The sequence below is a fragment of the Aquarana catesbeiana genome, linkage group LG08, assembly GCF_042186555.1.
Source record: "Aquarana catesbeiana isolate 2022-GZ linkage group LG08, ASM4218655v1, whole genome shotgun sequence".
NCBI lineage: Eukaryota > Metazoa > Chordata > Amphibia > Anura > Ranidae > Aquarana > Aquarana catesbeiana.
This window is the reverse complement of record NC_133331.1, coordinates 98,452,480-98,476,635: the sequence shown is the minus strand read 5'-3', so window position 1 is coordinate 98,476,635 and position 24,156 is coordinate 98,452,480. Positions and strand designations below refer to the sequence as shown.

Here is a 24,156-nt window from a genome sequence, read left to right as displayed (position 1 = left end):
GTGTATAAAGATCTTCTGCTACTTTGTGATAGATCTAAGATTCAGAAATATCAGAACCTGAGCAAAGGGGAGAATCTGGCCCTTAAAAATCTAATGGCCAATACCAACATCACTATTAGGCAGGCGGATAAGGGGGTAGCTTGGTGGTACAAAATCGAGCTGATTATATTAAAGAGGCAAGTCAGCTGCTAGCGGATACTAATACATACTTGAAATTACAGTTTGACCCTCTACCGGACTTTCAATTGGAACTAAGGTTGCTGGTACAGGAGGCATGGCAAAATGGAGTGCTCACTAATAAAGAAAGACAATTTTTATTACCATCTGAGTGTAGCACCCCTTATTTCTACCACCTCCCGAAGGTCCACAAATCACTGGTCGACCCTCCAGGTAGACCCATTGTGGCCAGCACCAATAGCTTCAGCGATGGTCTCTCTATATACATTGACTTTTGTCTACAGCCCCTTGTGTGTCAATTACCGTAGTACATCAAGGACTCTAACGAAGTGATCAAAGCCCTTCAAAATTACACATGGGAAGAGGGATATTGATGGGCATCCCTTGATGTGTCTTCCCTCTATACTTCTATACCCCACAAAGTAGGCTTGAGAGCCGTACAACACTTTTTAAATAAAAGTGGAGATTTTAATTCCTTGCAATCACAATTTTTGGTTCAGGCCACGGAATTTTGTCTTAAACATAATTATTTTACTTTTTGTGATCAATTTTATTTACAACGTAGGGGAACCGCTATGGGAGCAAATTTTGCTCCGGTTTATGCCAACCTCATCATGGGCCTCTGGGAGGAGGACAGTATCTGGGCCAACAACCCATTCACTGAGCACATTGTCTATTTTGGGCGGTACATCGATGACATTGTGCTCATATGGAGTGGGGGCCCGGAGCTGTTTTCCTCCTTTGTGGCCCATTGTAATTCCAACTCCCCCATGGTCTGTCTTTTACTCATGTATTGGATCCCTACGAACTTGTATTCTTGGACCTAGTATTGGCTCACGACTAGGATTATTACAAAAAACTATGTCAAGCCAACTAGTGGCATTTCTTATCTTTATTTTAGCAGTTGCCATCACCTGTCATGGAAAAGTAATATCCCTAGTTGCCAATTTAATAGACTGAGACGTAATTGTTCTGGAGTAGGGATGAGCCGAACACCCCCCTGTTCGGTTCGCACCAGAACATGCGAACAGGAAAAAAGTTCGTTCGAACATGCGAACACCGTTAAAGTCTATGGGACACGAACATGAATAATCAAAAGTGCTAATTTTAAAGGCTTATATGCAAGTTATTGTCATAAAAAGTGTTTGGGGACCTGGGTCCTGCCCCAGGGGACATGGATCAATGCAAAAAAAAGTTTTAAAAACGGCCGTTTTTTCAGGAGCAGTGATTTTAATAATGCTTAAAGTCAAACAATAAAAGTGTAATATCCCTTTAAATTTCGTACCTGGGGGGTGTCTATAGTATGCCTGTAAAGGGGCGCATGTTTCCTGTGTTTAGAACAGTCTGACAGCAAAATGACATTTTGAAGGAAAAAACTCATTTAAAACTACCCGCGGCTATTGCATTGCCGACAATACACATAGAAGTTCATTGATAAAAACGGCATGGGAATTCCCCAAAGGGGAACCCCGAACCAAAATTAAAAAAAAAAAATGACGTGGGAGTCCTCCTAAATTCCATACCAGGCCCTTCAGGTCTGGTATGGATATTAAGGGGAACCCCGGCCAAAATTAAAAAAAAAAAAAATGACGTGGGGTTCCCCCTAAATTCCATACCAGACCCTTCAGGTCTGGTATGGATTTTAAGGGGAACCCCGCGCCAAAAAAAAAAAAAAAAAACGGCGTGGGGTCCCCCCAAAAATCCATACCAGACCCTTATCCGAGCACGCAACCTGGCAGGCTGCAGGAAAAGAGGGGGGGACGAGAGTGCGGCCCCACCTCCCTCCTGAACCGTACCAGGCCACATGCCCTCAACATTGGGAGGGTGCTTTGGGGTAGCCCCCCAAAACACCTTGTCCCCATGTTGATGAGGACAAGGGCCTCATCCCCACAACCCTGGCCGGTGGTTGTGGGGGTCTGCGGGCGGGGGGCTTATCGGAATCTGGAAGCCCCCTTTAACAAGGTGACCCCCAGATCCCGGCCCCCCCCTGTGTGAAATGGTAAGGGGGTACATAAGTACCCCTACCATTTCACGAAAAAAGTGTAAAAAATGTTAAAAATGACAAGAGACAGTTTTTGACAATTCCTTTATTTAAATGCTTCTTCTTTCTTCTATCTTCCTTCATCTTCTGGTTCTTCTGGCTCTTCTGGTTCTTCCTCCGGCGTTCTCGTCCAGCATCTCCTCCGGGGCGTCTTCTGTCTTCTTCTCCTCGGGCCGCTCCGCACCCATGGCATGGGGGGGAGGCTCCCGCTCTTCTCTTCTTCTTTTCTTCTCTTCTTCTCTTCTTCATTTTCTTCTCCGGGCCGCTCCGCAATCTATGCTGGCATGGAGGGAGGCTCCCGCTGTGTGACGGCGCTCCTCGTCTGACAGTTCTTAAATAACGGGGGGGGGCCACCCGGTGACCCCGCCCCACTCTGACGCACGGTGACTTGACGGGACTTCCCTGTGGCATTCCCCGTGACGTCACAGGGAAGTCCCGTCAAGTCACCGTGCGTCAGAGGGGGCGGGGTCACCGGGTGGCCCCGCCCCCCCCCGTTATTTAAGAACTGTCAGACGAGGAGCGCCGTCACACAGCGGGAGCCTCCCTCCATGCCAGCATGGATTGCGGAGCGGCCCGGAGAAGAAAATGAAGAAGAGAAGAAGAGAAGAAAAGAAGAAGAGAAGAAGAGAAGAGCGGGAGCCTCCCCCCCATGCCATGGGTGCGGAGCGGCCCGAGGAGAAGAAGATAGAAGACGCCGCGGAGGAGATGCTGGACGAGAACGCCGGAGGAAGAACCAGAAGAGCCAGAAGAACCAGAAGAACCAGAAGAACCAGAAGATGAAGGAAGATAGAAGAAAGAAGAAGCATTTAAATAAAGGAATTGTCAAAAACTGTCTCTTGTCATTTTTAACATTTTTGACACTTTTTTCGTGAAATGGTAGGGGTACATACCATTTCACACAGGGGGGGGGGCCGGGATCTGGGGGTCACCTTGTTAAAGGGGGCTTCCAGATTCCGATAAGCCCCCCGCCCGCAGACCCCCACAACCACCGGCCAGGGTTGTGGGGATGAGGCCCTTGTCCTCATCAACATGGGGACAAGGTGTTTTGGGGGGCTACCCCAAAGCACCCTCCCAATGTTGAGGGCATGTGGCCTGGTACGGTTCAGGAGGGAGGGGGGCCGCACTCTCGTCCCCCCCTCTTTTCCTGCGGCCTGCCAGGTTGCGTGCTCGGATAAGGGTCTGGTATGGATTTCTGGGGGGACCCCACGCCGTTTTTTTTTTTTTTTTGGCGCGGGGTTCCCCTTAAAATCCATACCAGACCTGAAGGGTCTGGTATGGAATTTAGGGGGAACCCCACGTCATTTTTTTTTTTAAATTTTGGCCGGGGTTCCCCTTAATATCCATACCAGACCTGAAGGGCCTGGTATGGAATTTAGGGGGACTCCCACGTTATTTTTTTTTTTAATTTTGGTTCGGGGTTCCCCTTTGGGGAATTCCCATGCCGTTTTTATCAATGAACTTCTATGTGTATTGTCGGCAATGCAATAGCCGCGGGTAGTTTTAAATTAGTTTTTTCCTTCAAAATGTCATTTTGCTGTCAGACTGTTCTAAACACAGGAAACATGCGCCCCTTTACAGGCACACTATAGACACCCCCCAGGTAGGAAATTTAAAGGGATATTACACTTTTATTGATTGACTTTAAGCATTATTAAAATCACTGCTCCTGAAAAAACTGCCGTTTTTAAAACTTTTTTTTGCATTGATCCATGTCCCCTGGGGCAGGACCCAGGTCCCCAAACACTTTTTATGACAATAACTTGCATATTAGCCTTTAAAATTAGCACTTTTGATTTCTCCCATAGACTTTTAAAGGGTGTTCCGCGGCATTCGAATTTGCCGCGAACACCCCAAATTGTTCGCTGTTCGGTGAACTTGCGAACAGCCAATGTTCGAGTCGAACATGAGTTCGACTCAAACTCGAAGCTCATCCCTATTCTGGAGGATTATGTTGAACAAGGGGCCACGATGAAAAAGAAATTCGAAGAGAAGGGATATCCATGTGATCTCATCAGTGATGCCTTTTTGTTCAATATGAATCCCCCCTCGAAGGATAAAGTCCTAAGAGAGGAACTAGAAACAAACCAGACGGTCAGATTAGTTTCTACTATTAATGATCGTTTTAAGTCTATATCTAGAATTATAAAAAAACATTATAACATTCTATTATTGGATCAACGTTTAGCTCCGGTATTACCTGAGGTTCCACAGGTTACATTTCGCAAAGCTCGTACTGTAAAAAATCTACTAGCACCCAGCAAAATATTAAATAAATCAACCAACTCCCCTTTGACATTAGGTCATAGTTTGACGACAGAAAAGGTATATTTCAGTGCAAAAAAAGGGGATGTCTCACATGTCAATTTATTGCCCATGGTACTAAGATAATTACAACCAACTTAGGTAAAAATTATGAAATCAGGCAATTTATTACTTTCTCTACAGATTTCGTAATTTGCATTCTACGGTGTCCTTGTGGGCTCCTCTACGTAGGTCGGACCATCCGTGCATTACGTACTAGAGTGGGCGACCATCGTAGACTTATTTCTAAGGGGAGCGATGAACACAGTGTTCCCTGGCATTTTCTTCGCTTCCACAGCAAGGATATTGGACATTTAGAAGTTTTTGTGATTGAAACTATTCCCAAAGGAACATTAACCAGTAATAAGAGATTCTCCTTGCTGTGCAAACGGGAAGTCTTCTGGATATATATGTTTGACTCACTTGCCCCAAAGGGGTTAAATGAGGAACTGGAGACATGCAGTTTTGTGTAGAGTCTGTTTGTTTTGTGTGTTATAAAGATATTGTTTTATTGTATTTTAGTTGATTTTAACTGTCAATGGATGTCTTTTTGAAATGGCCACGGTTTCTATTGTGAGTCCCCCGAGCAACAAGGGGTTAATATCGGAGATATAATCCTCCTTTTTTGTATCGCAATGGGTTAACCACTCCCACCCTAATTTTTGTTTTTTCCCTCCCCATTCCCCCCCTTCCCCCTCCCCTTTTTTCCCTCCACTTTATTTAATATGTTTTACTTAAACCCTGTTAGTTGCCTCCACCTTGACTATGACAAAGCGCTGATGCGCGAAACGCGTCGTCAAGGCAACCTTTCCACAGTGGTCCAGTCCAGCAATATGCCACGTTGACCATCCATCCATCCATCCATCTACTCTTGGGACCTCCACATTACCTAGCAGCAGCGGCTTTCATCATTTTTTGCTGGCTCCTTTATTCCCTTCCCTGGCTTCTTTTTATTCACTTTGCACTGCTGCATCCCCTGAGTGACACCATTTAACACAGAGGCGTTTCATCTCTGAGGGGACACAGACCGGCAAGTCGGCGGCTCAGTGTTTACCAGCTGACACTCCAGCAGCTTCCCTGTGAGAAGCCGAGCCCTTCCCTCCTTGGAACGGCCTCCCAGCTGGGCTGACGTCATCGCCCATCGCCACGGAGCCTCGGCTAGCCGTTGTCTCCCCCCACGCCACACACACAGAACGGCATTCCGGAGACGGTGAGTCATCCTTCCAGGGATCGTACCCCACATCCAGCGGGGATCCTGCGGGTCTCCTGAGTGCCTTCACACCTGGGTTCCCCCCTCCCCTTTCCTTCCCCCTCCTCAACTCATCACAGTTTGGAACCATGTAGTTGGATGGATCTCCCGTTTTGGATTATTGTTGCTCGATGGACAGTCTGTCTTATATTTAGTTCCTTACAATAGTATTCTAGTACTGTGTTTCCGTGGGACTGTTTTTATAAACTGCCTTTATTAAATCATTCAGTTTTTTACTTCGGGCTGTTGCAGTTTGACTTTGTGACAATTTTTGTTTTTGTATATCCCTGTATGTTGCGGTCATTCAGGTGCTTATTTAATAGTTTCTTGAAACCATCGATGCTCCTCACTAAGACCACAGCCTGTGAAAGGGAATTCTACATCCTTGCCGCTCTTACAGTAAAGAACCCTCTACGTAGTTTAAGGTTAAATCTTTTTTCCTCTAATTTTAATGAGTGGCCACATGTCTTGTTAAAATCCCTTCTGCGAAAAAGTTTTATCCCTATTGTGGGATCACCAGTATGGTATTTGTGAATTGAAATCATATCCCCTCTCAAGTGTCTCTTCTTCAGAGAGAATAAGTTCAGTGCTCACAACCTTTCCTCATAACTAATATCCTCCAGACCCTTTATTAGTTTTGTTGCCCTTCTTTGTACTTGCTCCATTTCCAGTACATCGTTCCTGAGGACTGGTGCCAGAACTGGACAGCATACTCTAGGTGCGGCTGGACCAGAGTCTTGTAGAGCAGGAGAATTATCGTTTTATCCCTGGAGTTAATCCCCTTTTTAATGCATGCCAATATTCTGTTTTGTTAGCAGCAGCTTGTCATTGCATGCCATTGCTGAGCCTATTATCTACAAGGATCCCCGGGTCTTTTTCCATCCTAGATTTCCCTTTTTTTTCTGTTTTTTTTAATAATATTGCAATGCACACAGAGTATTCTGCACTTTAGGAGTGACTGAACTCTAGAAACTGAGCCCAAGAAAGGGCAGGCCGAGTAAAAAAGTAGAAGACAAAGTCTCCAGTATTCCCGTATCGGCTGTGGTCTCTCTGCAGCAGATTCATAGTCATTCGGATTGTGTTTTTTCTGTTTTGCCTGCAGTTCACATTAATAGGACGTGCTGCATCCAAAGAGACACAGCACAATGCAATGCAGGTCAAATGCAACTTCTGAACTGCCATGTTTTCTCCTCAATTAAAATCAATGGGATTTTGCAGACCTACTTTCTGTGTGGGTTCCAAATGTATGACAAAGGAAAACAATGCCTGTTGCCATGGCCTGCCCTGTGCCTCTGTGTGGGTGCAGCCATCTTGGTAGAGGCAGGGGTTTGCTGCCTCATGTCAGTGTCTCCAGCAAGGGGAACAAGGGACAGCACAAAAACGACATTACCAAATCTTGTGAGATTAACAGTCAGAGGTAGCAGTGCCTTAGATTTCACAATACCATACCTCCCAACTTTTTGAGATGGGAAGGAGGGACACCTATTAGCAAAAGTATGTAGGTATAGGACACACCCCCTGTCATGCCCTCCTAAAGAAGAAGTATACAAATAAAAACTGTTAAACCCACAAGTGCTTTTTTACCACTACTATTCCTTTATATTGGCTTTTGACATTTACAAATGCAGCAATTTAGAAATCAAATGAAAGGTTTAGCACTGGGAAACACTTTTTTGAAAGATACATAGTAAATTTTATATACAACTATATAGATCAGACCAAAATGAGGGACAAATGAGGAGGAAAGATGAACAGAGGGACATTGTTCCAAATCAGGGACAGTCCCTCCAAATCAAGGACAGTTGGGAGCTATGCAATACAGATATACAGCTATGAGGTTGTAGGTCTGAAGTGCCTGGGCACATTCACATACTAGGAAGTGCATTTGAAGACATACTAAGAAGAGAAATTGAAGAATTAAAGGTCGTTTTTTGGGGTTGCTGCTTAGACACAATTAACAGTTCTAAAGTTTTCTACAGCATAGCAAATTTGCATTTTTGAGTTCAGTTCCACTTTACTGCAGTACTGAATCTATAAAAAACAAATAATATCATGCCAAAAAAGTCATTACATCAGCTGACCTTATTTATGTATACTGCAAATTATAGCAATTTATGGGCCTACTGTATATATATATTACTAATCACATTACTGTTCATGTGTGAAATTTGGTTGTCATATGTTACCGCACTTAAAGCATATGTCAAGGCAAAATGTAAAAAACAAATGGTACATACCTGTATCTGGAATGTTTGCACACTCCCACGTTTTATACTTTTAAACAATCTATAAGTGCAGAAAAATAACTGTTGATGTGCCATTAATAAAAGAAATAAGAAAAATATTTATAATGGTATATTTAGAAGACCAAAAGCAAATAAGAGAAGTTCATTGTTAGGGTTTACATATACTTTTATAATTAGCAGGTAAGAATAGGAAGACATGCTGAATGAGGTCAGATAATAATTTGACTAGGCCATAACTCTGTCTTGATGGTTATTCTTACTGACACAAATTAATCATTTCAAACTAAACAATGTAAGTATTTAAATATTCTACCCAATAAAAACAGAAAAAAATAGATTTTTGTATTGTTAAATCTCTAATTTCAGAATGCAGATTATGTCCTACTGGTTGGCATTTGTTTCAAGATAACTGCTACTTAATTCCTTCTTCTCAAAAATGTGAAACATGGAATAATAGTCGCAATATTTGCATTGCAAGGAATTCTCATCTTCTGACCTTCGAGTATGAAGAGCAGGTGGTATGTATATTTATTATTCACAACTATCTACATAAGGTATTAGCCTATCTGTAAAATATAATGATATTAAAACGTCTACTTGCCAAATCCCACAAATCACAGCATTAGCAGTCCAGAAAAGAGTAAATGAATCCTCAATGTATTATAGAACTCTTACTTTGTGACCAGAAATATGTTTCAATTATTTAATCAATATATGTTGTTTTCTATCATCATTCTATCAGTTATTGAGATTAGTGGTGGTGATTATTATTGCAGTATATATTCCACCTGATGCGAATATTGCAGTAGCCCTGTATAAACTATTTAAGGTGATAGGAAAATACCAGCATGGTTATCCTGATGCAGTCCTTGTTGTGGCAGGAGACTTCAATCAAGCGAATTTAAAGTCCGTGCTCCCAGGACACAGTTTGTGTTTTGTGCTACTAGAGGGGCTATTACGTTAGATAAGAGGCTACGCCAATTTTAAATAGCTTGTTGAGGTGTTTTATACTTAGTCCTTTTTATAAATATTAGACTATTGTGTATATAAAGACTATTAGACTATTGTGTATTCAAATGGACAGTAATTTGAGGCTGCTTACCGGTAACTGGAAACAATTTTGGTCCTGCACTGTATCCGGATTAAGTTATTTTAAAACAAACTGATGATTAATTTTAATCATACGAGTTCAATAACTGCTTCAATAATCCTTTTGCTACAAATATAGAAATATATGAATGTTGAGTCGCTTCACCGTCCTTTATAATGGAAAGCGGAATTAACTTTGACCTTATCTTTTATTATTTAACATATTTTATTATATATTTATACATTTTTTTATTTCTCATTTTTTACATAAAATTTCCCACTTTGGGGTTTACCATATACTCTCTAATAATATATCCCTCTATGTAGAAAAGCTTCATTTGGTCACCCCTATTAAACTATGTTCGGTGGAGAGACCAATGTTTTTAATGCTAATAATTTATTTATTCACTATAGTTATTACTATATAGTTGTTTAGAATGCTTTTTAATCACCTGCTGATTAAGGTTTTATTGGGATCTTATTAGCTATTTATGTCCCGGTTCTGCAATGATACAATTTAATTCATTGTGTCAGCAGACAGTTTAATATGTCAATATTATTATTGAGACGGCCTATCAGGGGGAATTGTTATATAACAACGGACATTGAGCAGAGTAACATTGTGTGTTAACTGACAGTGTTTTAAATGCAATGTTTATGTTGAGCACACACCGATATGATTCTCTCTGTCTGTGTGTGCAGGCTTTCGGATGAGCTCAGGAATGGGAGCTTACAACCGGGTGTTTAGGTACAAGCAGGGAGCTGCTTGTTTTCTGGTATATGTGTTTGCTGCCATCACTTCATGCTACAATGAAGTGGCTTTGAGTTATATTACGAATGAGATGTACTGAATTTGAGATTGATCATTCTACGGTGGGAGCCATGAAGGATCGGGCACTAAAACGTAGAAGGGGTTAATCTTTATCAGGGGAGGGTTATAAATTTGCAAGACCACACCGTGTGGGCCCTGCCTATTGACAAAGACAAATGTTGAAACGCATTTAGGGGAGACCACATGGCTTGCTGCATTGGTGAACGGTTCCGAGTCTCTCCCGGTAACCACCACAAGCGACCTGCTCTTCTTTGAAGTGGTGAGATTATCGGAACTGCTATCACCAGTAGTATATCATTTACCTGAATGCTGTTTTAAATATAATTTTGTGCAAGTGCAATAGCTTAAGAGTCGGGTGTTTTTGGGATAATGAAAGTTTGCAGTTTCACACTATGAGGATTCCTTTCCTTCTATATGCTTGAGCTGAATAAGAGGATTGCGGGTGTGTTCAGTCTGGAATTGTTAAGTATCAGGAAGCCATTCACCTGTCAGGTTGATCGTTACTGAATTCCCACCCTGATGTCCTTTATTTGCTGAGATTAAAGCTGGATTTATTCACTAAGGCGACTGAATCTGGTGAGTGCAATTCCTATAGGGAGTGGAATCACATGGTGTGGTGACGGTGTAACATCACTTCAGCTGATATGAGAAATTACCCAGCACCTGGACTGTCACAATTTTTATAATTTTAAAAGTGCTATTTTTTCACATGCATTTCCTATTGATTTTTATTTATTTTTAATTGATTTTTTTTTTTTTGAGTGCTGCTTAAGCTAGAAAGGACCTATTTTCTTTGAGCTTTTTTTGCCTTCTTTTGAATATTTAAGAGATATTAATTTAACCTACAGCTAAAGGGTAACTCCACTTTAATGGGGGGTTGGGGGGAGGCAAATAAAGAAGAAATAATATAGCGTGTACAATTGCGACACAAATCATATTGTAATTGAATGTTTTTAAAAATTACCGAAAATGCAAATGCAATGCAATATGGTTACCTGGAGGTGTTCTGTACACAGAGTGTGTACAGAACGCCCCCCCCCCCCGGAAACATAATTTCCTGCTTTTATGATTGGCTCACTGATTTTCCCAGAAGTCTGCACTATGACACAAGTCAGATTTCCGGCATCCCCTGCAACAAAAATTTTACTTTTGGTGAGATACTTTCAATAGGAAATCACGGCTGAAGGGATGCAGACCCTGCAATTTTCCTTAAAAGAGGCCTGCAGGTGCCACAGCTGACTGATAATTATGAAAAAAAACAATGAAAATGTGGAGTTTACTACCACTTTAAACAAGCTTATATAGCCATTCCACTGTCCCATTTGGGTCAGTCGGATCACTTCTCTTTATTCCTAATACCATACAGAGATTAAGCCCAAAATATAAGGAAATTAGAACTTGGCCAGATGGTGCCCTTTCACAATTACAAGACCACTTTGAAAAAACAGACTGGGGTGTGTTTGAGCATCATGATTTATATTTGTACTCAGACTCGGTACTGAGTTATATAAAGTTTTGCGTAGACAATATCACGGAAGAAAAACATGTTAAGATCTACTCAGATCAGAAACCCTGGAAGACTAAAGAAGTGCAACATCTTCCTAGAGAGAGAAATAATGCCTTTAGGAATGGGGACATTGTAGAATATAATGCTGCAAACACAAACTTAAAGGATATGTAAAGGTTTGGTTTAAAAAAAAAAAACAAAAAGCATGTCATATTTACCTTTTCTGTGCAGTTGGTTTTGCACAGAGTGGCCCCAATCCTCCTCTTCTGGGTCCCTCAGTGCCCCTCCTGGCTCCTCCTCTTCTCGAGTGCCCTGTTGGGGAGCCGCTTTCCCTCGGGGCACTCGTGTGAGCTCACTCCCATGTCCATGCTGCTGTGTCCATTGACACAGGACTCGCCCCCCTGCCCCCCCCCCCGGCTCCAACGTCATTGGATTTGATTGACAGCAGCAGGAGCCAATAACTGCGCTGCTATTAATCTATCCAATCAGGACCTGAGACACCGGCTGGAGCTGGTGTGCTCATCCCCGTCGCTGGAAAGACTGGGTTTAGGTAAGCAAAAGGGGGGCTCTGGGTGGCTGCTGCATCACAGGAGGTTTTTCACCTTAATGCATAGAATGCATTAAGGTGAAAAACCTGGAGGGTTTACAACTCCTTTAAAGAGAGGCCTAAGAGAAGCAAAATAGCACATGAGGTGAAAATTGAGGAATATTGTAAAGAAATAAAACATGCGAGAGGGATGGAGGGGAATACAATATATCCACCAACTACAGTGTGGAAAGTGTAATAGGAGTAAATGAATGTGTTATATTACCTGAGGAGTTGAATAAGCATTTTACATGTTTCAAAATGGCCTTACCACAGTGCAATGCAGAACCTTCATTGGAACAGGGTACTTTCAAACTTATGGTTCAGGAACACGTGTTGAAAGGGGCATTTAAAATTGTAAATTCAACGAAATCAGCTGGTCCAGATGGTATCCCAAGGAAAGTGGTTAAGGCATGTGCAGAGCAACTGGCGTTTTTTTTTTTGCTAAGATCTTTAATATGTTGCAACAAAAGAAAGCCCCATGTGGCATGATCACATGATACTATGAATATCAAGTTCTATATCTATATATACATATACACATTATATATATATATATATATATATATATATATATATATATATTATATATATATATATATATATATATATATATATATATATATACTGTATATATTTAGTCTTGACACATTACATTTACCTTTATGGCATTTTCATGTTCTCTTTCTCAAGCTCTATTGATTTTCTTATAGTAAGTTATTTTGCTCTTATTCTAGTAACACCTTCTTTCAGCAGTAATACTTTTCATCTACCATGTGTATAGACACGTGTAGTTTTAAATTTAAATTTTATTTATTTTTTGTATTTTTTGCATTTTTATTTTTGTGTTTTTTTTGTTTTTTTATTATTTATTGTTATATTTACTTATTTTTATTACCATATACGGAATATATACTGTTATAATATATATTGATTACTTATGTTTTAATTCATTATTTATGTAACAATTTCAATAAAAATGTGAGTACAGAGTATATACAAATGATATGTGCTTCCCAGTCAATACTATATTTATTTAATACATGAGTGTGACTGAGGCTCAAAAGCACTTGGTATAGTGTATATTGCTGGTTATAGGGTTGAGAGGGGTTAACAGTATATTCCAGGCTGGCTACCCTTGCCCCCACCCCTTCCTTTTCAATGAATTTAAATACTGCTGTTGCCATTACTCCGTGACTTTGACAAAGAGCATGCGTGCGAAAACATGTCAGTCACGGTGTTTTGCCGAGAAAGTTCCCTCGGCGGATAAGTTCCCCCCCCCCCGTACTGCGCAGGCGCAGCGCCTGCGCAGTACGAACTACTGTCAGCCGCCGGAGATAGCCGAAGCTCAAACTTTTCAATCAGCTGTACACGGCGCCTGCGCCCTGGGTCCAGGTTCCTTCCCCACCATCCAAGTGGACCTAGAGGGGGAATCTAAAAGAGCCGAGCGAAACGAGGCCGTGCCCGAAGCGTGGCGAGCGAAGCGAGCCCACGAGAGGCCCTCTTACAGGCTCTGTGTACAGCTGATTTTCAGCTATTCTCCTTCGGCTATTTCCGCCGGATCCTACTGCGCAGGCAGAGGGGGGTCCTTATCCGCCGAGCGGAACTTTCTCGGCAGAACAACGGCAACCAAAGCTTGCGGTTCACCACCCCAAAACGAGGCTTGCATCTCTCCATATCCGGACGCAGCTGGTTGACATCACCAGCATGCCCAGATCTCGTGGCTTTGCTTGGTTCTCCTGGCTCCACTATTCCAGCGTGGAGTACAGTGTTTACATCTGGCATTTTGCCACAGCTCCTCACCAGCAGCCAGCAGAGTGTCTTCTTGCAGGTGCAGTTTTCCAAATTGCAGACCAAGTCTCCTGTGTGCTGCCATCGGGCTGGGTATCATCTCCTCTCCACCGGGCTGTCACCGTTCTCCATATGGGTCAGGTAGTTTACTTTTTACATCTTACCAGCAAGCAACCTGGACTATACTACCATCCCCCTACCCAGTTTTTCTGTGTGGTACCGCTTTGCTTTTTTAAAAAAAAAACATTTTAAACGTATTCTTATTTTGATGCTTTATGCTGTATGACTGCTGCATTTGTTTTTACATCCCGCAATCCTATAAAGAACTGTGCAGGGATTGTTCATCTTCTCAGTGCAATAAGCTATTTTTCATCTATCTACCAGTTTAGACGTACTTTATATGACTTATGATTTTACCCATGAAGCGCTATTTAAATGGCAGACCGTGCCCGCCAATCTGATGCGCTAAATTCCCGCTGCACTACTGTCATTGGCTGCTAGGACTTCCATAGTCATAGCAACCAATGACATAATCTGTGCACCCTGCCCTCTTCAGCAAGTTCCTCCATCCAGCTTCTGCCCCCTGCAGCACGCTTCTTCTTCAAGCTCCTGCTCCTGCCCCCTGCCTTCCTGCCTGAAAGGACTTATCCAGGTACACTTTTCTACCTTGTGATGGCTCACAACTCTGATGGGGACACTCTAATGGGGGGGACACTCTGATGGGGACACTCTGATGGGGACACTCTGATGGGGGCACTCTGATGGAGGGCACTCTGATGGAGGGCACTCTGATGGAGGGCACTCTAAAAGGGGCAATCTAATTGGGTCACTCTGATGGGGACACCTACTCTCTGATAGGGGCACTTTGATGGGGACAGCTACTCTCTGATGGGGTTACTCTGATGGGGACACCTGCTCTATGGGGACACTCTGAGGGGGACACCTGCTCTTTTGGAGCACTCTGACGGGGACATAAAATTTTTTGGAGCAATCTGATGGGGACACCTTTTCTTTGATAGGGACACCTGCTCTATGGGGGCACTCTGATGGGGACACCTGTTGTATGGGGTCACTCTTATGGGGGCTCCTGCTGTATGGGGTCACCCTGATGGGGACACCTGCTCTATGAAGTCACTCTGATGGGGACACCTGCTCTATGGGGACACTCTGATGGGGAAACCTGTCCTATGGGGCCACTCTGATGGAGACACCTGTTGTATGGGGTCACTTTGATAGGGGCACCTGCTGTATGGGGTCACTCTGATGGGGACACCTGCTGTATAGGGTCACTCTAATGGGGGCACCTGCTCTATGGGGTCACTCTGATGGAGACACCTGCTCTAGGCGGTCACTCTGATGGGGACACCTGCTCTTTTGGGGCACTCTGAGGCTGTAATGACCCCTTTGTTGAACATTTCCTTGTGCTATGTGAGCTGAGGAATGGAATTCTGCCATGCTGGGATTTGTAGTGCCATAGAGAATCTCACCTTTCTCTCCCTCTCTCTTTGCCCTCTCTCCCCCCACACTCTTTCCCCTTTTCTCTCTTCCTTTTACTGTCATCTTGTTCTCTCCCACCCCTTTGTCTCTCTCTCTCTTCCTATACCCACATCCCACTCTCATCCCGACTCCTGCACTCAATACCCTAATTTTATGTTACTTATTCCTGCACTCAAACATGTTGTATGGACTGCAGGACAAGGTGGACGTGGGATGGAGGAGATGGGACTGGAGGAGGATGAGGACATAGGATGACAGCATTGTCCTCCTAGCTATGGGGACAACAGTGCTGAGTGTTGGGAGTGCTGTGTTTCTTCATCGCTTCCAAATGGTAATATTACACAGCACACTGATACATGATGGAAACCCCCATCCCCTCCTCCTCCTCCTCTTCTTGATCTCCCTAAATGCCGGAAAAAGGTATCGGTAACTGGTATCGGCGAGTACTTAAAAAAAGTATCTGTACTCGTACTCGTTGATAAAAAAAAGTGGTATTGGTGCATTCCTATAATTATGGTATAGGTCAACTTTAAAGATATTTTTTTTAATGCATTTTAATATATTTCTAATGGACAGATATATATAGAAAATCAAACAGAAAACATAAAGAATTACTGGATTGGTTATCATTTTGAAATGAACACAGAGAAGTGGGTTTGGGAAAATTGTGGATCTTGTGTTGATATTAGGTGAGTATGTTTTAAACAATGATCTACTTTAGCTTATATCTCTAATAGCTGTTTGAAATTAAATATCTGCATTTTTGCAAATGTGTCAGGCTTTTAACCACTTCAGCCCCGGAAGGATTTACCCCCTTCCTGACCAGAGCACTTTTTACAATTTGGCACTGCGTCGCTTTAACTGCTAATTGCGCGGTCATGCAATGGTGTACCCAAACGAAATTTGCGTCCTTTTCTTCCCACAAATAGAGCTTTCTTTTGATGGTATTTGATCACCTCTGCCATTTTTATTTTTTGCGCTATAAACGGAAAAAGACCGAAAATTTTGAAAAAAAATGATATTTTCTACTTTTTGTTATAAAAAAAATCCAATAAACTCAATTTTAGTCATACATTTAGGCCAAAATGTATTCGGCCACATGTCTTTGGTAAAAAAAAAGTCAATAAGCGTATATTCATTGGTTTGCGCAAAAGTTATAGCGCCTACAAACTAGGGTACATTTTCTCTAATTTACACAGCTTTTAGTTTATGACTGCCTATGTCATTTCTTGAGGTGCTAAAATGGCAGGGCAGTACAAAACCCCCCCAAATGACCCCATTTTGGAAAGTAGACACCCCAAGGAAATTGCTGAGAGGCATGTTGAACCCATTGAATATTTATTTTTTTTGTCCCAGGTGATTGAATAATGACAAAAAAAAAAAAAAAATTTACAAAAAGTTTCCACTAAATGATATATTGCTCACACAGGCCATGGGCATATGTGGAATTACACCCCAAAATACATTCAGCTGCTTCTCCTGAGTACGGGGATACCACATGTGTGGGACTTTTTGGGAGCCTAGCCGCGTACGGGGCCCCGAAACCAAGCACCGCCTTCAGGATTTCTAAGGGCATATATTTTTGATTACACTCCTCACTACCTATCACAGTTTTGAAGGCCATAAAATGCCAAGATGGCACAAACCCCCCCCAAATGACCCCATTTTGGAAAGTAGACACCCCAAGCTATTTGCTGAGAGGTATGTTGAGTCCATGGAATATTTTATTTTTTGACACAAGTTGTGGGAATGTGACAATTTTTTTTTTTTTTGCACAAAGTTGTCACTAAATGATATATTGCTCACACAGGCCATGGGCATATGTGGAATTGTACCCCAAAATACATTTAGCTGCTTCTCCTGAGTATGGGGATACCACATGTGTGGGACTTTTTGGGAGCCTAGCCGCGTATGGGGCCCCGAAAACCAATCACCGCCTTTAGGATTTCTAAGGGCATAAATTTTTTATTTCACTCCTCACTACCTATCAGAGTTTTGAAGGCCATAAAATGCCAAGATGGCACAAAACCCCCCCAAATGACCCCATTTTGGAAAGTAGACACCCCAAGCTATTTGCTGAGAGGCATGTTGAGTCCATGGAATATTTTATATTTTGACACAAGTTGCGGGAAAGTGACAATTTTTTTTTTTTTTTTTTTTTTGCACAAAGTTGTCACTAAATGATATATTGCTCAAACATGCCATGGGCATATGTGGAATTGCACCCCAAAATATATTCTGCTGCTTCTCCTGAGTACGGGGATACCACATGTGTGGGACTTTTTGGGAGCCTAGCCGCGTACGGGGCCCCGAAAACCAAGCACCGCCTTCAGGATTTCTAAGGGCATAAATTTTTGATTTCACTCCTCACTACCTATCACAGTTTTGAAGGCCATAAAATGCCAAGATGGCACAAAACCCCCCCAAATGACCCCATTTTGGAAAGTAGACACCCCAAGCTATTTGCTGAGAGGCATGTTGAGTCCATGGAATATTTTATTTTTTGACACAAGTTGCGGGAATGTGAGAATTTTTTTTTTTTTTTGCACAAAGTTGTCACTAAATGATATATTGCTCACACAGGCCATGGGCATATGTGGAATTTCACCCCAAAATACATTCTGCTGATTCTCCTGAGTACGGGGATACCACATGTGTGGGACTTTTTGGGAGCCTAGCTGCGTACGGGGCCCCGAAAACCCAGCACCGCCTTCAGGATTTCTAAGGCCGTAAAGTTGTAATTTCACTCCTCACTACCTATCACATTTTTGAAGGCCATAAAATGCCCAGATGGCACAACCCCCCCCCCAATTGACCCCATTTTGGAAAGTAGACACCCCAAGCTATTTGCTGAGAGGCATGTTGAGTCCATGGAATATTTTATATTTTGACACAAGTTGCGGGAAAGTGACAATTTTTTTTTTTTTTTTTTGCACAAAGTTGTCACTACATGATATATTGTTCAAACATGCCATGGGCATATGTGGAATTACACCCCAAAATACATTCTGCTGCTTCTCCTGAGTACGGGGATACCACATGTGTGGGACTTTTTGGGAGCCTAGCCGCGTACGGGGCCCCGAAAACCAAGCACCGCCTTCAGGATTTCTAAGGGCATACATTTTTGATTTTACTCCTCACTACCTATCACAGTTTTGAAGGCCATGGAATGCCCAGATGGCACAAACCCCCCCCCAAATGACCCCATTTTGGAAAGTAGACACCCCAAGCTATTTGCTGAGAGGCATGGTGAGTATTTTGCAGCTCTCATTTGTTTTTGAAAATGAAGAAAGACAAGAAAAACTTATTTTTTTTTTCTTTTTTCAATTTTCAAAAGTTTGTGACAAAAAGTGAGGTCTGCAAAATACTCACTATACCTCTCAGCAAATAGCTTTGGGTGTCTATTTTCCAAAATGGGGTCATTTGGGGGGGGTTTGTGCCATCTGGGCATTCCATGGCCTCCGAAACTGTGATAGGCAGTGAAGAGTGAAATCAAAAATTTACGCCCTTAGAAAGCCTGAAGGCGGGGCTTGGTTTTCGGGGTCCCGTACGCGGCTAGGCTCCCAAAAAGTCTCACACATGTGGTATCCCCGTACTCAGGAGAAGCAACAGAATGTATTTTGGGGTGTAATTTCACATATTCCCATGGCATGTTTGAGCAATATATCATTTAGTGACAACTTTGTGCAAAAAAAAAAAAAAAAAAAAAAAAAATTTGTCTTTTTCCCGCAACTTGTGTCAAAATATAAAATATTCCATGGACTCGACATGCCTCTCAGCAAATAGCTTGGGGTGTCTACTTTCCAAAATGGGGTCATTTGGGGGGGTTTTGAACTGTCCTGGCATTTTATGCACAACATTTAGAAGCTTATGTCACACATCACCCACTCTTCTAACCACTTGAAGACAAAGCCCTTTCTGACACTTTTTGTTTACATGAAAAAATTATTTTTTTTTTGCAAAAAAATTACTTTGAACCCCCACACATTATATATTTTTTTAAAGCAAATGCCCTACAGATTAAAATGGTGGGTGTTTAATTTTTTTTTTTTCACACAGTATTTGCGCAGCGATTTTTCAAACGCATTTTTTGGGGAAAAACACACTTTTTTAAATTTTAATACACTAAAACACACTATTTTGTCAAAATGTTTGATGAAATAAAAAAAGATGATCTTAGGCCGAGTACATGGATACCAAACATGACATGCTTTAAAATTGCGCACAAACGTGCAGTGGCGACAAACGAAATACATTTTTAAAAGCCTTTAAAAGCCTTTACAGGTTACCACTTTAGATTTACAGAGGAAGTCTACTGCTAAAATTACTGCCCTCGATCTGACCTTCGCGGTGATACCTCACATGCATGGTGCAATTGCTGTTTACATTTGACGCCAGACCGACGCTTGCGTTCGCCTTTGTGCGAGAGCAGGGGAGGGGCAGGGGTGCTTTTTTTTTTTTTTTTTTTTTTTTTTTAATTTTTTTTTGCTTTTTTATCTTATTTTTAAACTGTTCCTTTCATTTTTATTTATTTTTTAATCATTTTTATTGTTATCTCAGGGAATGTAAATATCCCCTATGATAACAATAGGTAGTGACAGGTACTCTTTTTAGAAAAAATTGGGGTCTATTAGACCCTAGATTTCTCCTCTGCCCTCAAAGCATCTGACCACACCAAGATCGGTGTGATAAAATGCTTTCCCAATTTCCCAATGGCGCTGTTTACATCCGGCGAAATCTAAGTCATGAAATGCTCGTAGCTTCCGGTTTCTTAGGCCATAGAGATGTTTGGAGCCATTCTGGTCTCTGATCAGCTCTATGGTCAGCTGGCTGAATCACCGGCTGCATTCTCAAGTTCCCTGTTGGGACAGGAGAGCCAGAGAAAAACATGGAAGACGGTGGGGGGGGGGCATTCCCTCCCACTGCTTGTAAAAGCAGTCTAGAGGCTAATTAGCCGCTAGGATTGCTTTTACAAGAAAGCCGACCACTGGCTGAAAAGAATGATACCAAGATGATACCTAAACCTGCAGGCATCATTCTGGTATAACCACTCAAAGTCCAGCAACATACCAGTACGTTGCTGGTCCTTGTTGGGCATACATTGTAAACTTTTTTTTCATGCAGCCTGTGGGCTGAACGAAAAAAAGATATTGATCGGTGGGTATGCCCACCATTAGAATACCTCCCTTCATCCACCCACTTCTAATGATGGGCATACATGCACCGTATATATATGCCGAAGCATGGGGGCATCCTCCCGCAAAAGGCAGGAGCAAATCGCTCCTCCACCCACTGCTGCCCCCACGCTTCGGCATATATGCTGAAGTATGTAACTGTGGTGGTGAAATCACCTCCGACAGCGCTGGAGTCACGGCTTTATGTATCGTGGGAGCAAACGCTGTTGCTGTCAAGATAAATAAATCCGTGCTGCAACTGAATGGCGTACCTGCTAAGCAAATGATGGTTAACTAAAAAACAAAGTAACATTACAGTATAACAGTAATACTTACCATACCTGCAAAGCAAAATACAAAAAAAACATAGTAAAAAAATAAAACATTTAACGCAACCTGTGCCTACCTAAAAAATATATATGCCGAAGCATGGGGGCATCCTCCCACAAAAGGCAGGAGCAAAATCGCTCCTCCACCCACTGCTGCCCCCACGCTTCGGCATATATGCTGAAGTATGTAACTGTGGTGGTGAAATCACCTCCGACAGCGCTGGAGTCACAGCTTTATGTATCGTGGGAGCAAACGCTGTTGCTGTCAAGATAAATAAATCCATGCTGCAACTGAATGGCGTACCTGCTAAGCAAATGATGGTTAACAAAAAAACAAAGTAACATTACAGTATAACAGTAATACCATACCTGCAAAGCAAAATACAAAAAAAACATAGTAAAAAATAAAACATTTAACGCAACCTGTGCCTACCTAAAAAATATATATGCCGAAGCATGGGGGCATCCTCCCGCAAAAGGCAGGAGCAAACCGCTCCTCCACCCACTGCTGCCCCCATGCTTCGGCATATATGCTGAAGTATGTAACTGTGGTGGTGAAATCACCTCCGACAGCGCTGGAGTCACGGCTTTATATATCGTGGGAGCAAACGCTGTTGCTGTCAAGATAAATAAATCCGCTCTGCAGCTGAATGGCGTACCTGAAAACAAAAAAGTGGTTAACAATAAAAAAAACAAAGTATAAAAAAATTGCATACCTATAAAGCAAACATGATAAAAACATAACAATAAAACATTGCAGTATAGAATGCAGAACAATAGAGAGAGAATAGAGAGAGAACAATAAAACAACAACTATTTTTGGTTTTTTTATTTTATATATTTTTTTGTGTTTTTTTCTTTTTTTTTACTTTTTTTGTTTTTTTTACACTTTTTTTTGTAACTTTAACTTTTTTAACTGGTACCAGGTTTGGGTCTCTCAAAATGCGACAGCATCTTGGGATACCCTGTGGAAGTGTGCCTAGTCTGTGCAGTGCTGTACCCTACGCTAATACTCCACTAGTGTATGGTAGCGTTCAAAACATTCACCAATGCAAAGACCAGGATTGCCAGGACAGAGGGGACAATAATACCGGGTGTCACGCCTAAATCCGCGCTTGCTGCAGACACGACATCTTTTTTGGGGGGTTCGTTGGGTATGGGCTACTCGGGAGGGCATAAAGAAAATGCCTCTCATGCAGCCGGCTTACTGCATTTGGTTGGGGATGGTGAGGTGGAGCACCGTCTGGATACAGAAGGGCTCTCACGATCTCTTCCTGGAATTTAAGGAAGGATCCAGTCTGTCCTGAAGCTCTGTATAGCACATAAGCATTCAGCAAAGCCAATTGAAATAAATAAACAGACACTTTTTTGTACCAGCGTCTGGCCTTACGGGCAATTAGGTACGGCGCCAACAACTGGTCGTTGAGGTCCACCCCTCCCATATTAAGGTTATATTCGTGGACACAGAGGGGTTTCTCCACAACACCAGTCGCCGTAGGAATTTGGACTATCGTGTCTGCATGAAGGGAGGTGAGAACGAAAACATTCTTCTTATCCCTCCACTTCATAGCGAGCAAATTATTATACTTCAAGCAGGCTCTCTCCCCCAGCCTAAGACGGGAATCTACAAGCCGCTGGGGAAAGCCCCGGCGATTAGGTCGCACGGTGCCACATGCTCCAATCTGATGATCAAAAAGGTGGCTAAAAAGTGGCACGCTCGTATAATAATTGTCCACGTACAAGTGGTACCCCTTTCCGAATAAGGGTGACACCAAGTCCCACACTATCTTGCCAGCGCTTCCTATGTAGTCAGGGCAGTTTGTCGGCTCTACGTGACTATCTTTGCCCTCGTAAACCATAAAACTACATGTATAGCCTGTGGCCCTGTCACAGAGCTTATACATCTTGACCCCGTATCTGGCACGCTTGCTGGGAAGGTACTGTTTGAATGACAAGCGGCCAGAAAATTTAACCAGGGACTCATCAACGCAGACAACTTGATGGGGAGTAAACAAGTCTGCAAAACGTTGGTTGAAGTGGTTTACGAGGGGCCGAATTTTGTAGAGCCGATCGTATGCAGGGTCTCCACGAGGACGACAGAGTTCATTGTCGTTGAAGTGCATGAACCGCAAAATCTGCTCGTATCGTGCCCTGGCCATGGAGGCAGAGAACAAGGGTGAATGGTAAATTGGGTCAGTGGACCAATATGACCGCAACTCACTCTTTTTATTCAACCCCATGAGGAGGGAAAGGCCCAGAAAGATCTTAAATTCGGAGACCGTAATTGGTCTCCAATCTCTGGCAAGGGAGGACTGGGGATTAGCGGCGATGTATTGACCAGCGTATAAATTGCTTTGGTCCACAATAGATCTATAGAGATCTTCGGTGAAAAACAGTGAATAAAAATCCAGTGGCGTAAAGTCAACTGTTTCCACCTGAATTCCGGGTTGGCCAGTGAAAGGGGGAAGTACGGGCGCTGCAGAAGTGGTGGGTACCCAATTCGGATTGGCGAATGCAGCAGGAAGGGCACTATGGGCACGACGGGCCTGTGTTCGTCTTCTTGGTGGCAGCGGGACACTACTTGTGCTTGCCACCTCGCCAGCTTGAACTGCACTTATGGGACTCGCCACGTCACCAAGTGTTACTGCAGTGCTGGATGTACGACCAGGGTGTACTAGGCCGCTGGTGCTTGCCAGTTCACCAGAAGGAATAGCGGCACTAGTACTTCTCTGCTCCATACGAGAGCCCTGCGGTTCTTGCACTTCAAGGACAGAATAAGTTCGGGGTCTGGTACGCCTGACCTTAGCAGGGACCACAACTCCGTTGTCAGAGCTATCTGTCATGGAGCCGCTGTCCTCTACAGGATCGTATTCTGAGCCTGAATCTGACAGATGAGTGACTTCCTCTTCACTATCTGTCATGCTCAGAAACCTGTAGGCCTCTTCACTAGTGTACCTTCGATTTGCCATTTTGGCCTCTAAATTTAGGGGTACACTAGTGAGACTCACAGGCAAAAAAGCTCCTGACTGTCAGCGACTGATTCAAAACGCTACCAAAAAACTGTTAGCGATCGCAGGGATCAGGCCTGACTCTGCGAACGCTGCAGTTATGTGTGCTTAGTGTTTTGTAAGTGTCAGTTATCGATCGATACTGCACTTGGGTGGGCTGGGCTGGGCTGGGCCGAGGAGCAAAACGCAGGTGCTAGCAGGTATCTGGGCTGATCCCGCTAACACTGCGTTTCAGGGAACCCTAAACTGCTGGGGAGTATAGATCTGATCGGATCAGATATCGATCCGTTCAGATACTATAGCACTAAGGGAGGTGTATGCTGCGTGCG

General features: G+C 42.9%; 1 protein-coding gene across 3 annotated transcripts in view; it reads left to right on the top strand.

Moving 5' to 3' along the window:
* Positions 1-24,156, top strand: part of LOC141105952 (natural killer cells antigen CD94-like) — a 95,276-nt gene that overhangs the window by 61,806 nt on the left and 9,314 nt on the right. For all 3 annotated transcript variants that reach the window (XM_073596190.1, XM_073596188.1, XM_073596189.1), the window contains 2 exons: positions 8,381-8,532; positions 15,893-16,005. In XM_073596190.1, coding sequence (XP_073452291.1) covers positions 8,381-8,532; positions 15,893-16,005 — 265 coding nt within the window. The remainder of the gene's footprint in view (positions 1-8,380; positions 8,533-15,892; positions 16,006-24,156) is intronic.